This window comes from Nyctereutes procyonoides, unplaced genomic scaffold (genome assembly GCF_905146905.1).
Source record: "Nyctereutes procyonoides isolate TBG_1078 unplaced genomic scaffold, NYPRO_anot_genome, whole genome shotgun sequence".
Lineage (NCBI taxonomy): Eukaryota > Metazoa > Chordata > Mammalia > Carnivora > Canidae > Nyctereutes > Nyctereutes procyonoides.
The window spans coordinates 39,457,877-39,473,320 of NW_026575142.1; the positions used below are offsets into that span (position 1 = coordinate 39,457,877).

A 15,444-nucleotide genomic window follows, 5' to 3' on the forward strand; every position below is an offset into this window, starting at 1 on the left:
GTCTGTGAGGCCCCCGGGCCCAGACCGTGGTCCAGGGTGAGAGGCCCCAGGGAGCCGGAGTCGCAGGAACTGGTGGCGGGACCCTCAGCAGGGCACCTTCATGAGGGCTGTGCCCAGTGGTGCCCTTGCACATCTGCTTTACATGCGCTGTGTGCCCCCCTCCACGATGCCCCTAGCAGCAGGCACCAGGTTCCTGGCCTGCACACCAGGCCGCTCTAGGCCGCCACCCTGCGGGGTGGCACTTGGCGTCCCAGGCTGCACATCCTGCAGTTCAAGGCTCATGCCCGCGCACCTGCTCTAGGGACCTCCCTGGGATTCTTCTGCATGTCTCATTTTTCTTTTTTAAGATTTGTTTATTTACTTTGGAGAGAGAGACCAAGTGTGTGTGCAAGCAGAGGTGGGGGGCAGGGTGGGGATGGACAGAGGGGGAGGCAGCGAGAATCTTGAGCAGGCTTCACACTGAGCAGGGAGCCCAATGTGGGACTCAATCCCAAGACCCTGAGGTCATGACCCGAGCGGAAGTCAAATGCTCAACCGACTGGCTACCCAGGCTCCCCTGCAAGTCTCATTTTATTGTCTTATTTTGGTACCATTCCCACTCTTCCTTTTACCCTCCCACCCCTGCCACTCCGCGCAGCTGAGCATCATCAGGCCCTGCGGTCCCATCTCCACCCGCCCCCCCCCCGGCCCCACAGCTGCTACCACCCTCCAAGGACCTCCAGCTCCAATGGCCAGGGAACCCCTCACTGCGAGCTCTCCCCCCTTCACCACCAGCCACAAGTGGCATCCAGCTGCTCATGACAGTGATGCCACCGAGAGGAGAGGTGGACAGGCTCCGGATTCAATGCTCCGTCTCCACTGCAGCAGAAACAAAGTCGGGACCCCCTTCCACAGCCCGCATGGCTCCCCTGGATCTGGCCCACACCATGCTTTGTCACTCACCCCCACTATCCTCCAGATCTGGGGCCGGCTCATTCCCCTGGTCTGGGCCTCAGCCCACCTGCCCCTCACATACGGCTCTTGTATTTCCTTTGCAACACTACCCCACTTGTCCCAGAAAGTAGATAAATGTGAGCGATGTGAAGGGGCCGAACTCGAGCCAAGCCTTGCCTTGCCCCCTGTCCTCCTCCTCCCCGGAACGTGAGCCGGGAGTGGCCACCTGCCCAAACTGTGTTCCTAAAGCTCAGAGCCACAGGCGGTGCGGGGTGCTGGGAGCACCTGCTCGGCAAGGGGACAAGTGTGCTCTTCGGCAGCTTTAAGTGGCTGTTAGTGTAGAAGCAAACGAGCGGAGAGTCAGAGTGATGAAGCGCTTGTCTCCCACATCACAGGGAGGAAGTGGCAGAGATGCATCCCCAGAGCCACACAGCAGCTACACCTGCCTCTGCGCCCTTCGGGGCCTCCACCTGGCTCTTCCCCAAACTTGGCCTAACACCCCAGCACCTCCCGTCTGAGGGTTCCCTGGGCTCTCCCGCACCTCCACCCACCCAGTGCCCTCCTGCGTCTCCCCACGTCCACCTGAGAGCCGTCCAAGAGGTTTTTCCTGCCAGGTCCCTGTGCTGCGCCTCCTTTAACATGGGCCTGGTTCCTGCTCACCTGTGTTCACGGAGACCAGAGACAGGGGCCATTCACCTTGTCTTCTCTTTCCCAGTATTCATTCATCATGCAGCAAACATCACTGGGTGAGAACATGTGCCAGAGACTGGAGCAGGCCCACAGCAAGCCTCAGGGAGGGGGCGCAGGACACACGTCCCTGCCCTCGTGCAGCTTTCTTCCTCCATTCCTCCGCAGTGGCTCTGTCAGCCTCACCACCAGGCTGGCTTCTAAAAAGCACCTGCAACACAGGCCCAGCCAACTTCCAGCTGCTTCCAGCACCAACACCAGCTGGACAATTTGTGGGGCCCAGTGCAGGATGAACACCAGGCCCCTTGTTCAAGGCATAGTAAAGCTTTTTAAATGCCAACAGCAAAGCTCGAGAGCAAGAATGAGCCCTGGAGAGTGGATGGTGCACTGGGAAGGGGCCCTGCTCCCACCCTCCCAGCCTGACCTGCTCCCAGCCTCCTGCCCCACGGGGTCTCCCCTCCTCCCAGGCCACCCGCCAGTCCAGGGGCACTGACTGATTCCCCACCCTCACCAAACTCTGATTCCCGGCCTCATGCTTCTCTCTCTGTCTGTCCAGGCCCTTCATGATTTTGGTTACACAGGACCTTTACCGCCTGTGCTCTTTGTTACTCGTCTCTCCCGGGGCTATGATCATAAGGCTCTAGGAAGCCCTGGGACAACTGCCGAGTGACCCCAGGAAGCAGCCCAGGAATGGAACGTTTCTTTTTCTTTTTTTTTCTTTAATTTTATTTTATTTACATTCAATTAACATATAGTGTATTATTAGTTTCATAGGCAGAGTTCAGTGATTCATCTGTGTATACAACATCCCGTGCCCATGACGTAAGAAATGGAATGTTTCTAGGAAGGAACACTGTGGGGGCGGGGGAAGGGGGCTTCAGGCAAAACTGACCTAACAGGATGTTTGTCAGAGACAGCCAACGGGATGTCTCTAGGGAACAGTGGATTAGGCTTCATGAGGGTCAGATATTGAGGGTGGGGGGGGGGTTCTGGTTAAATAGACTCAGTGGGACTCTTGATAAGATTGGGACAGGGCGCCCGGGGGGCTCATTGGTGAAGCTTCTGCCTTCAGCTCAGGTCATGATCCTGCAGTCCAGGGATCCAGCCCTGCATGGGACTCCCTGCTTGATGGTGAGTCTGCTACTCACTCTCCCTCTGTGTGCTCTCTTTCTTTCTTTCTCTCCCTCTCTCTCTCTCTCTCTCTCTCGTAAATAAATAAAATCTTATAAAAGGGGGGAAGAAAGCCACACAATGCAGAGATGAGCATAGAAGCCCTGGAGTCAGGCCCTCGTTGAGAAGAGGCCTCAGAGTGTCGCTGGCGTTGGGTCAGAACAAGAGGCAGCCACTGTCTCCTCATGCCCACTGCTGCCAGAGCAGATCTGCTAGTGGGGCTCCCCCAAGATGCCACCTCATGGAAGGATGGCACTCCCAGGAGAAATGGGAGCCTCTGCCAGAGTCAGAGCCAAGGCCTCCTGAGGGAGGCTTTGCTCCTAGGAAGTCCACCAGGACATTTCCAAGTCAGACGCCTTGTAAAGAACCTTACCACCTCGAGGCCAAGGTGATAGGAGCCGGGCAGACTTCACCAGAGAGCCGTGCGAAGAGATGCCCTTATCTTTATATATATATTTATTACATAATATATATATTTATTACATTATATATTTATTACATAATATATATTAATTACATTTTATATATACATACATATATAGATATTATTTATTTGACAGGGACAGTGGGCACAAGCAGGAAGAGCAGCAGAGGCAGAGGGAGAAGCAGACTCCCAGCTAAGCAGGACATGGGGCTCCATCCAGCACCCTGGGATCATGAGCCGAAGGCAGATGTTTAACCGACTGAGGCACAGAGGTGCCCTTACCCTATGGCCAGCTGCTGGCACCTGCCTGCAGTTTACATCTGACCCCCTGGTCCTTTGAGGCAAGTGTGAGGAGGGCTCTCTACTGGACCCGGTCTGAGGACCAGTGCTCCCGTAAAGACCCGCTCCTTGTTCTACTTTCTGGGGATCCCAGCCGCTGCCTAGAAACAGCCGCACCAGGCCCCGGGGAGCCATCCCCCGGTGGGAGGCCCCTCCATGTCCGGGGAGCAGCTTGGGGGGTCCGCGCCACCTCCTCCCGTCCAGCCCTCTGCACACCTCTGCCCGTGGGCTTCAGGGGGTCCCGGGCAGTCCCTGTTCAACTACCGTCCTCGGAGACGGTGCCCTATCCCATGGTCTCTGCGCGCTGTGCTCCCGGGCTATCCTCCACCTGCTTCCACTGTGCATCCTCAGTGCCTAACAGTGGGTCCCACGGCTTCTGCCCGTGTCCTGCGTCCTCACGTGCCCCGCCCCCCAGCACCCACTGTGTCTGCCCTGCCTGCTGTTCCCCTCCCCGAGCACCCGTCCCCCGCTCACGGCACCGGGAAGGGCCGCCTCCTCCGTTATACTGAACCGGCCGCCACGTCCTCGACTGTCATCACCCTACACTGTCATCTTTTTATCATTGGACGATGAGGTCTGCGGAAGCCCTTTTGGGGCCCGCCCCAGGCTGGCCCATCGGCTGTGGGCGCCACACAGAGGAAAACTTTCGTGTGTTCGTGAGCTTGGTGAGGGCACTTTCCCCGGGCTCTGCGGGAGGGCCTGGAGCCTGTGGCCGCTCCTGGCAGGTGTCCTGGGGCTCCCGGAGCTGGGGCTTTGGGGTACTGCCCCGCGCAGCCTCGCACTCGACCCGGGCCAGGAGCTCCCGGACCACCGCGATCGCTGCAACTCTTCGGGCTCTGCCTCTTGTCCTGGGGGGAGGAACCACTGCTCTGCATCTCAGCAGTCACTTTTAAATTTTCTTGGTGCCTGGAAGGGAGAATATGGAGTCAAGGGAGAGTTTTGTTTTTTATTTTTTCCTGGAAAAGGATCCAATGAAACACGTCTGTAACCTTGACCACAGTGTAAACCCATGGAGCTCTTCCTTTGTCATTCCTCATGTTGGACCTCCTCCTGAGAATACGGTACAGACACTTTCCAGGGACCCAGAAAAGCCCTGCAGGTGTTTTCCCTGGGCCCAGGGAAAGACAGATTAGTAAAGCTGGGGGACCTGCATGTTGGCCAGGTGCTGGCAGGGCTCACAGCACCTTGGTTACGGTGCTGTCACCCTTCCTCCCTGATCCTGTGTCCTCAGGGGCCTGGGACCCTCGGGCTGGACACCCCCCTGTGCAGGCTGCTCCCTCTCAGCTCTCTTGCTTGCCCCCCTGCCCCGTCAGCATCCCCAGCCCCAGAGCTCAGCCTTCGACTCTCTCTCCCTCACTTCCTACCCAACCCTGGGTGTGTGGCTTGCAGGACCCGTTTTTGCCTGGGCCTCTGGCCTAGACTCTAGAGGCAGGTGCTCAGGGAACATGTGCTCTCTCCTGCCATGTGCGACAGGCATCCTGAACATTCCCCAGCTCGCTGAATTGCAGGGCAGCACGTTCTGCACGTCCAGGGCCCAGAGCTGGGGAGTATCCCTCATGCCTCGTCCAGCTCCCCAGCAGCTGGGCAGCCACACAGTCAAAGCACCTGCGGCCCCCACCCCTCCCACCCCTCTGTCTCACGTCTGTCCCACATGCTCATGCAAGTGATGCTTTTTTTTTTTTTTTTTTTTTTTTTAAGTGATGCTTTCAAACATAAACCAGAGCAGACTCCTCTCTGGACCAAGAGAGTGGGGAAAAATCACAATCTTCCTGGAAGACCTGTTCTTGTTCCCACCCCTCTTCCGCATGCATCCCATTGTGGGTGGGGGCCTTGGGCTGCAGAGGGACACCAGGCACCCCCTGACTCTTTGTATTACTCTCCCTTCTCACAGAATGTTCTCCCCCCCCCGCACCATATCTGCCGACCTCTCTCCCTACCCCATTCATGTCCCTGCTGCAATGTCCTGTGACCACAGATCTCTCCAAGTCAGCGAGTTTGGGCCATCTCTCTTTCCGTGACTCCTCGTCTTCTGAGCTCTCAGCAGCACCTGCCAACACCCATTTGTGGAGGGCTTCCCAGTGCTGGACCCATGCTTCGTGGAGGAGATACCCACCCTTCGCTCCTTCCCTTCTCCCCACACCCTTAGTCCTGGACCATGCCTCACCTGAGGCAGGCAGTTGACAAATAGTTGCTGAAAGAATCCCTGAGCAAATAAACAAATGGCTATTCATCTGAATGAAAGTATAAACCTAGTGAGATTAAGAACCAAGACCTCCAGCAATCGCATGCCTTGGTATTTAACCAAATGAGTTGAAGACTTGCTCCACATGAAAGCCTGCACACACTTGGTAGCAGCTTTATTAAAAACTGTCAAAACTTGGAGGTGAGCAACATGTCCTTCAGTAGGTAAACAGATAACCTGGGGTCCATCCAAAGAGTGGGATATTATTCAGGGGTACAAAGAAATGAGCTATGAAGCCATGAAAAGACACAGAGGAGCCTTAGACTGTCAGAAGCCAGCCGGACAAGGCTCCACATTGTCTGATTCCACCTTGGTGACGTTCTGGAAAGGGCAAAACTGTGAAGATGGTAAAAAAGATCAGCGGTCGTCAGGGGTTGGGATCAGGAAGAGGGATGAACACGTGAGGCAGGGAGGATTTTCAGGGCAGTGAAACTATTCTGCGTGGTACTGTAATGACACACACATGCCAGCATACATTTACTAGAATCTATGCAATGTACAACATCAAGAGTGGCCCCTGATGCACACCATGGGCTTGCGTGATGATGTATCGGTGCACGCTCACCCTCGATAACACGTGTACCATCTGAATGCCGACAGTGACAGAGGCTATGCACAGTGTGGGGGCAGGGGCACGTGGGGACTCCACCCTTCCACTCTATTTTGCTGTGAACCTAAAAATGCTCTAAAATATAAAGTTATTTAAAAAAAAAAAAAGAACAGAAAGTTGCAGACAGTGGGAGTAACAACAGAAAGTCTCCAAATCAGGAGTGAATTTGGCATATCAAAGCATCAGAAATCAGCTCAGGGTCTGGAGTATGGAGAGCAAAAAGCCACTTGGTATTAATTACTCGAAGGGATGAGGGTGGCACAGACCCAGACCCCTAACATGGGGTCTTGTAAGCTGGGGTGGAAATGTTTTAGATTTTAATGCAAAGAGCAGACATTAGGAGTTTTAAAAAATGGAAAGGTGTTATCTGACTTACATTAAAACCTTTTGTTCTGGCAGTCATATGGAAATAGAGGGGTGCTGGGTGTCCTCTCCCCAACTGGGAAGGAAGAATTGGCACAGGAGAGGAAAGTCAAGGATGTGTCCATTCCAAAATGTATGAAACTTAAAAGAGGTTGTTTACCTATCTCTTGGAAGAAGCACATAGTAAAATTATCGGGACCTCGGTGTCACAAAAAGTTTTTGAAAAGCAATGTTTTTGCATTTCTTAAGAAGCCTTAAGAAGCCATGGTTATCAAAACTTATTTCTGAAATTGATGATTCAGATTGTGGGTTGGAATGGTTGTATTCTAAGATCATGAGAATATAGCACATTCTGTAATTTGTCCAGGCAGAAAATTTTTGCCAAGAAAGGGGGGGGGGAGTATCTTTCATTTAGAAGAAGTGTCTAGCAATTTTTTGAAATTTAAACAAAATGACACCAAACATCTTTGGCCAGAACTTTCCCTTTGGGCTCATCTTCAAACCCTGCCATAAAGAAAAATGGTGCTACACTTGAACACTACATTCCAGATCTGTGGCGGATGCTCCAAGAACTGGAGACCATCATTCAACATATACTAGGATGAAAAAAAAAAAAAAACATAACTAATGTTCTTCACTGAAAAACAGACAGGGAGGTATGATCCACCCCCCCCCCCAAGGTCTTTTGGATGTATCCTGTTGAATTTGTTGTTATATTCTGAATTTCAGGTAAAGAAGTGATTTTCTATCCAGTGAGGCATTTTATGGTTGATGAGGGAAAAAATTAAATATTTAAGCACAGGTTTCTTTCTTCCCTTCTGCAGAGAAGATGGAATTACTTCCCATTTGTATGAAGAATAAACCTGTTAAGTTGTGCAGGAGCACTAGGTGTCCTCCCAGTGGTATGGAAGGTTTGGAGTGCAATGGTGTGTGTAGGTACTGAGTTGGGGCCCATTTGGCAGATCCGTACTTAAGGTCAATTCAAGACTTTCCCTCAGGTGCCTTCCCAGAGGTCAAGGGTCGAGAGGGGGTTTCTATCATTCCATTCCAGCTCCGTCCTGCATGGAGGTTACGTCCTGCATGGAGGTTACCGTCTGAGAAGCAGCCACTGTCGTGGGAAGGCTGTCAGGCAGGGGACAAGGGTGCCCACCCCGCAACCGCCTAGGCCAGTGCAGCTGACACACAGTGCAGAGATGCTGGGTTTCTGCAGCCGCAACCTGCTGTCTCGGGGGCCTCACCTGCTGCACCCCACAGGCAGCTTTCTGGCACCTGGAATGCATCTAAGCCTGTGTGTTCCTGAAGCAGGATTCCAGTGGTGGCCTCACCCTGCCTCACCTTCCTTTGGGTGGTGGACACAGATCCTAAGAAAGGCCTTCCAGGCTTATTCATGCAGTCCGGGGCACAGACTGCCTGCTCCTGCTTTGACCCTAATGGAAGCACGTAGTTCTTTGCACAAAGTCTGGTTTATTTTATTTTATTTTATTTATTTTATTTATTTTATTTTTTCATTCATTCATTCATTTTAGATTTTATTTATTTATTCATGAGAGACACAAAGAGAGGCAGAGTGAGAAGTAGGCTCCATGCTGGGAGGCTGATGTGGGACTAGATCCCGGGACTCCAGGATCACGACCCAGGCTGAAGGCAGGCGCTCAACCACTGAGCCCACCCAGGTGCCACCCATGGCACCCAGGGATCCCATGTCAGTTTTAAAATAGCTGGTGAGGGATCCCTGGGTGGCGCAGCGGTTTGGCGCCTGCCTTTGGCCCAGGGCGCGATCCTGGAGACCCGGGATCGAATCCCACATCGGGCTCCCGGTGCATGGAGCCTGCTTCTCCCTCTGCCTGTGTCTCTGCCTCTCTCTCTCTCTCTCTCTCTCTCTCTCTCTCTCTCTCTCTGACTATCATAAATAAATAAAAATTAAAAAAATTATTAAAATAGCTGGTGGTTCCTGCAGTTTGCTTATTAACGTGATGTGGCTTTGGAAGCAGGATGGCACACTGTTCCCGAACCCCATCCCGATGCTGGCTCCTGCTCACCTGCCTGACTTCTGCCAACGACAGCACATTCTCCCCATCAGCCCACACTTCGCCTGCTTCCTTCCTCCTGCCTCTGCTTCCCTTCCTTCGCCTCATCACACCAAAGTGTGCACCCATGTGTCTGCTGACTCACACAGCCCCGCCCTGGACTCCTTCCACTCCTCTCTACTGCTTTGCACACTAGTTCTCTTAAAGAGTTGCCCTTTTTTAAAGCAGGTTGCTCTCTTGTCCTTAAAGCCTGTCACTGTGGCCAGTCATCGAAGGGAGTTAACATCCTCTTCTCCTGCCCTCCCCCAGCCTTCTGGAAGCTCTCTGAAGTTTAATTATCAATTAGAACATTAAATCAACCCTCAGACTCCCCACACGCCTTAGATGATCTCACCTTTCATTCCAAACGTCTCTCTCCTGCACAGAACTTCATCCAAGTGCTCCTGTCTCTCACTTCCTGCCGCTGTCCCACAGGATGGGGGGGGGGGTGCAACCCTAATTTATCTAGCCCAGAGCAGCACCTTGCCCCATCCATCTGCCTGGTGTGTCATTGGTACTTCTCTCGAGCTGCTCTGTACTCTTCAGTGGACAGGACACAGATCCTTAGAACACAGAGTGATGCAGAGTCACTGCCTTCCATAATGCATGCGGCAATCCAACTCATAAGACAGGCTTTGATTTGTAACCACACGAGGGGTACGGACACTTGGGAAGGACGGATGGGAAGTACCGCCCGGGGAAATACTTTGTGTCTACTCTCAACTTGGTTTTGCATTTCTTGTGTGCTTAAAAATTTATTTTTTGCTTGTGTTTCAGATTTTCTGCCCAAAAAGTGGGGGGATGCATATTGACTCACTTAACAGGAATCCTGCGAAGCGCAGTGTTATTTATAAAGTACCTTGTTTCTCATTGATAAATAGCAACATGAGGAAGACACTGTGATTTTCTTTATGAAATATGTTTAAGTAACAGACCTAAAATTTGGGAAAAGCAGAAGGAACTTGATAAATCTTAAACTTGACAAACATGATCGATCGTCTTTGAACCCAAGTGGTACTAATTTAGCAAAGAAGACAAAAAAAAAAAAATCCTTGTTCCTGCCAGAGTTTATGTTTTTAATTCACTTATCTGAAAGTCTTTCCTATTCTTTTGGAAGGGGAATTCCTATTTTGCCCTAGGTTTGATGATGCATCCTTATGTTATAAGAGTAGAATGCACAGTTTCCTCATGTAAGCATCTCCCCCAACACTACAGGCTCATGCTAGAACTTTTAACTGCCCTGCTTTTACTCACTGAGCAGTGCAGATGGAGCATGTGCTCAGGTGGGGCACTGCTCTGGGATGTGGAGGTGCTGGGGCTGCACTCTCAGGCTGAGATGCTCTGTCCCAGGATGACGCCAGAGGAACATGTGTATCTATAGGTACATGGTGTGCAAGCTCTACAGAGTGTAGCAGCAAGCCTAACTGTGGCTTTCTGGAAATGCCAGGGGCAGTATGGCATTGTGGGGAGGCTTAGAGTTTAGGGTTTAGGCGCTCACTATGTAGCCTCCGCCAAACAGCCTCTGGGAAGGCTTCTTCATGCAGCTGTAAGATGGCCCGACAGGATCTTTGTCTGTGTTGAGTTAGTTGCAAATATAACATACCTGCCCAGCGGTCGGTACTTAGGAAGGGACAGCTGCTGAGCTATGAGACACATGACATTCGAAACTTCAGCACCTGCGAATTTCTCTCTAGCCTTTTGCCTCGGCTGTGATCTCACTGGAAGCAGGTCTACACGGTTACCTGAAACACTCCCCCCACCCCCACACACCGTTCTTCTAAATAATGAGAAGAGCTCACACTTTGTCAATGTTTGAACTCACCCCAGCGTTCAGCCCCGGTGCACCCACCCCTCAGTGTAGAAGGCACCCCTCTAGTTAGGTGGTGGGCGGCACAGGTCTGTGGCTGGGCTGCGGCAGATGCCCTTGCCACTTACAGAATTCGTCCCCCTGCTGTCTCCAGCTCCACACTTTCTGTCACTTGAACACACCCTTGGAAGTCATTCAGGGTGAGGGTTTTCTCATACAGAGAAAATGTTCTGCTCTGACAGCGGCTTCCCTTGCAAACTACCCAGGTACCCAGGCGACCCCCTCTCGTCCTCACCATTGGGCCGACTGTCTCAGTGTGCACGGGGGACTTCTGGGTTTCTCTGTGAAGTGTGGCCCTCCCAGAGGCATGCTCTGCTCTAATTTGATTCAGGAATTTTTGGTGGGCCAAGTATCGAGAACCAAAGCCTCTATACCCACATAACTGACTGTCAACATTAACATCTATTTTTTTTTTAAGATTTTAAAAATTTGTTTATTTGACAGAGAGGGAGCACACGCAGGGGGAGCAGGAGAGGAAGATGCAGCTCCCCGCTGAGAAGGGAGCTGGATTCCAGGACCCTAGGACCAGGACCTGAGCCTAAGATGGACACTCAACTGACTGAGCCTCCGGGGCACCACCATTAACATCTATTTACTCACTCATTGTCTTGATAATCAGTCTGATGTCACTACTCTAGATAACTCTTGCCCAGGAAGATAAAACTTGCAAATAACTTTATTGCTAATTTCAGGAACTTCCCCAATGTTAATTTAAAAGGGTACCAAGCCACTCAATTTACAGTGAACAACATTGCATGAGTATATGCTCTCAAGGCTTTCTGAGTCTGTTTCTCCCAAACCACAGGTGACCCTTCAACAATGCAGAGGTCAGGGGTGCTGACCCCCGCACAGTTGGAAATCCTCTTATAACTCTGACTCCTCTAAAACATCGCTACTCATAGCCTACTGTTGACTGGAAGCTTTACCGAAAACATAAACAGTTAATTACATATCTTCTATGTCACAGGTATTATATGCTGTGTTCTTATAATAAAGTAAGCTAGAGAAAAGAAAATCTTAAACTCGGAAGGAAGTATTTATAATACTCTATTGTAGTAATTTCATTATTTATTTATGTTTAAAGATTATATTTCCTTGAGAAAGAGAGCACATGCTGAGGGAGGGACAGAGGGAGAGGGAGAAGCAGGCTTCCCACTGAGCAAGGAGCAGGACAGATACAGGCTGGATCCTAGGACCCTAAGATCATGATCTGAGCCTAAATCATAAGATTAACTGACTCAGCCAGCCAGGCACCCCTACTGTACTTATTGAAAAAAATCCATGAATAAGTGAACCCATATGGTTCAAACCCATGTTGTTTCAGGGGTCAACTGGATTATATCATGGATTTTAACCAGTTGTAATCAAGCTCCACTTCTACTTGGAAGACTGGCCTCAAAGGAAACATTAGAAACTTCATAAATATGTCACCTTTTCCAAACCCTTCCAGACAAATCTAAGACTGTCAAGGTAGTCCTAGCAAAGAGGAGACGGCCATGTGAAGACAATGGATGGGGCCACAAGCCCAGGAATACAGGTGTCCTGAAAGCTGAAAAAGGCAAAAAAAAAAAAAAAAAAAAATCTCTGGAGTCCAGAAGGAACCGTCCTGCAGGACACCTCAATCTTAGCCTGCTTGTGGACCTGTGCCCTCCAGGCTGTAAGAGAATAAATGTGTATTGTTTCAAGCCACCGAGTTTGTGGGAATTTGTTACAGCAGACACATGAAATGAATACTCTGTTTTCTCATGTTTAAAGTGCATATAGAAATAGAACCCGTCTCCAGCGGTTTTATAAGAGTTCAATGAGTCAGTTCACATAAAGCACTCAGGTCAGTTGCAGCCAGTCAATAAGGAGTGTTATTACTGTATCTATTATATCTTTACCTAAAATCAAGTATCATATTACATCTATCTGCAAAGCTGCCTGTAGGCAGGATGTGTGTGTCCTTTCCAACTCAGGGGCACACAGGCCGGAAGAGCCTCTACAACTATTTGTTGACCCCATCAGCTCATTGAATAATAGACAGCTTTCTCAATCATGCAAGGTGTTCAGCCCTTAAAACTCTTTGTTAATGAAAGAAAGCAACTGCACAGATGATTCCAAACACTTACAAAGCTCTGAAGTTTTTTTTTAACTCGGCTTTTGAACGAATTACACAATGTTAGTGGCCACAGAATGATGTCCCTCAATCTGTCTTGATTATCCACAACTCATTTTTCTTGGATGTGTAACCCGATGATAGATAGAGGAAACCGTCTGGGTTGGCACTGAGTGGAAGGGGCCATAAGAAATGAAGAAGGGAAGGGGCCAGATGCGAACACTTAGCTGAAGGTGATGGAGAAATGAGAGTATTCGACAGTCCCACCTGTGGTCATGAAACTAATTAATACCAGGTCCTCCAGAAAAAATAAAGGAAGAGGAGATGATGGATAGAATGATAGATGGATAGATAGGTAGGTAGATAGAGAAATGGATAGATACGTATATACATATATACACAGTATCGGGAGGGAATGGGAAGGGAGAGATTTTAAGGAATTGGCTCACATGATTCCAGGACCAGATGTCATAATAACTCTCAACTAGAAAGTGGAAAGAGCAGAATGAGGCTAATGCTCTCTGGTTAAAAAACAACAGCCACTCATATTAGCCAATGGAGAGGGGTGTTTAGTTGTGTTTGAGGTTTTGACAAAGCTCTTTGCTTATGTCCTTCATTTCACCCTGTTCCACCACCACCATAGAATGGCCTTCTGTGACACTGGTGCTCTGTGACACTGTTTAACCTCAGCAGGGGCATGAGCATGGCCAAGGGTGCCAGGGGCCTGCCAGCATCTGAGACTTTTTTCCCTTCTGAAGTATTCACAGTTTCCAATTCATCAGGTCTTGGATAATTAAGAGCCCACTATTCCCTCAATATAGAGATAGCTGGAATACTTATGGAAGTTTTTTGGCTCATATGTTCTCAACGGAGAGGGGAGCTTCCCACATTTTTAATCTATTGCTACATAACAAATCACCATGAATTCAGTGACTTAAAACAACACATGTTAATTATCTCATACTCTCTGCAAGTCAGATGTCTGGGCACAGCCCAGCTAGATCCTCTGCTTTGGGTCTCACCAGGCTGCAGTCAGGTCTTGGGCAGGGTCATGGTCTCATCAGAGGCCCAAGTGGGGAAAGATCAACTTCCAAGCCCTCTCAGGTTGTCGGCAGGGCTCGCAGGATGGAAGTCCCCATCTTGCTGCCGGTTGTCCCCTGGGGACCACCATCAGCTCCAAGAGGCTGCACAGTTCTCTGTCACGTGGCCTTCTAATGTGATCTCACAAAATGGCAGCTCACTTCTTCAAAGGGAGCAAGGGAGAGTCTCCCTTCCTCAAAGTCTATAATCAAGGATGTGACAGCTCATCACCTCTGCCATATTCTATCACCCAAAATAAGCCACAAACCCTACTCACTTTCAAAGGGTAGGGATGATACAGGACATCAGTCATTGGGGAAGGTCACCTCGTGGTACATCTATCACATAACCTAAGTGTCTACTAAACATCTGTATGAACCCTTCCATTTTTAAGAAAATTGTTCCTAGTCATTACTATTAAAAAATATTTTATTTATTTATTTGACAGAAAGTGAAAGAGAGCATGAACAGGAGGAGTGAGAGAGGGAGAAGCAGGCTCCCCACGGATCCCCTCCTGGGATCATGACTTGAGCCAAAGAAGATGCTCAACTGACTGAGCCACTCACATGCCCTGTTATTACTATTTCTACCATGAAGAGATGACCACTTATGACACTTAAGTGCCACAGCTTCCTTCAGTCATGGTTTACTGGTCAGTGTGACTAAGAACTCTTCACAAATACAGTCTTAGACCAGCCATGTTCTTGGCTTCTGACTTTACTGGTGAGAGAAGCTTCTGGAGTTCCTTCTCCACCTGCCAGTGGAGGCCATTGGCCACTGGGTCAATAGAGCCCCAGGTAATGTGACATTTTTAAATTTTTGATTATCACACTGTTCGGGGTAGAGAGAGTGCTACTGGCATCAAGTAGACAGAGGCTAGGAATATTGAGAAAAATCGTACAACATGCAGAATCATCCCACCTCACACATCCAGGGTGCCAAGCCTGAGAACCCCTGGTCTCAATCCTTAAGTGAGAACATTAAGCTAAAGATTGTTCTGGGACAGGGAGGGTATTTACAGAGGTGTTCTTTTCTCTCAATCATGCCTCCTAGCTCAACCCAATGGAAGTGAAGAGTGACAGTCACCTGGTTGCAGAGCACCCACTGAACTCAGCCGGTGTGCAATCCCATAGCAATCCTGGGTAGACATTCAGGGGCAATACCAATGAGGCAAAAATTGCAAGTGCTGCAGACTGGGAAAAGATTTATGGGGCCTTAAGGAATAAAAGACGCAAGCCTAAGAACTCCACATGATCGGAGCGCTGAGAACACCCTGGAGACAGCTGGGACGACACATTCATTCTTCGGACCAGAAGGCAGAGCCAGGGTGGGGTGGCAGGTCTGGGATGGACAGTCCTGTGTCTCCCCACCTCTGTGTCTTCAGTGAGTGGACACACAGGGCTGGCCAAGGGCAGGCAGCAGGACCTGCCTCATCTCCTTGCTGTGCTGCTCGGAGGTGGGCCCTCCTGGGGGAGCAAATGCCATGTGGGAGGGGCCTGTCCTAGCTCAACAGCACAGCCCTCTGCTCTGGTGGTGGTGGGGGCCGGTGGGGGGGTTTCTGTGCA

At 50.2% G+C, this 15,444-nt stretch overlaps 1 protein-coding gene across 1 annotated transcript in view; it reads left to right on the forward strand.

Annotated features, from left to right (window-relative positions):
* Positions 1–4,122: 4,122 nt before the first annotated feature.
* The window catches only part of LOC129498440 (protein FAM32A-like), a 33,431-nt gene continuing 22,109 nt past the window's right edge, over positions 4,123–15,444 (forward strand). Inside the window, exon 1 of the mRNA XM_055307755.1 lies at positions 4,123–4,218. Coding sequence (XP_055163730.1) covers positions 4,123–4,218 — 96 coding nt within the window. The remainder of the gene's footprint in view (positions 4,219–15,444) is intronic.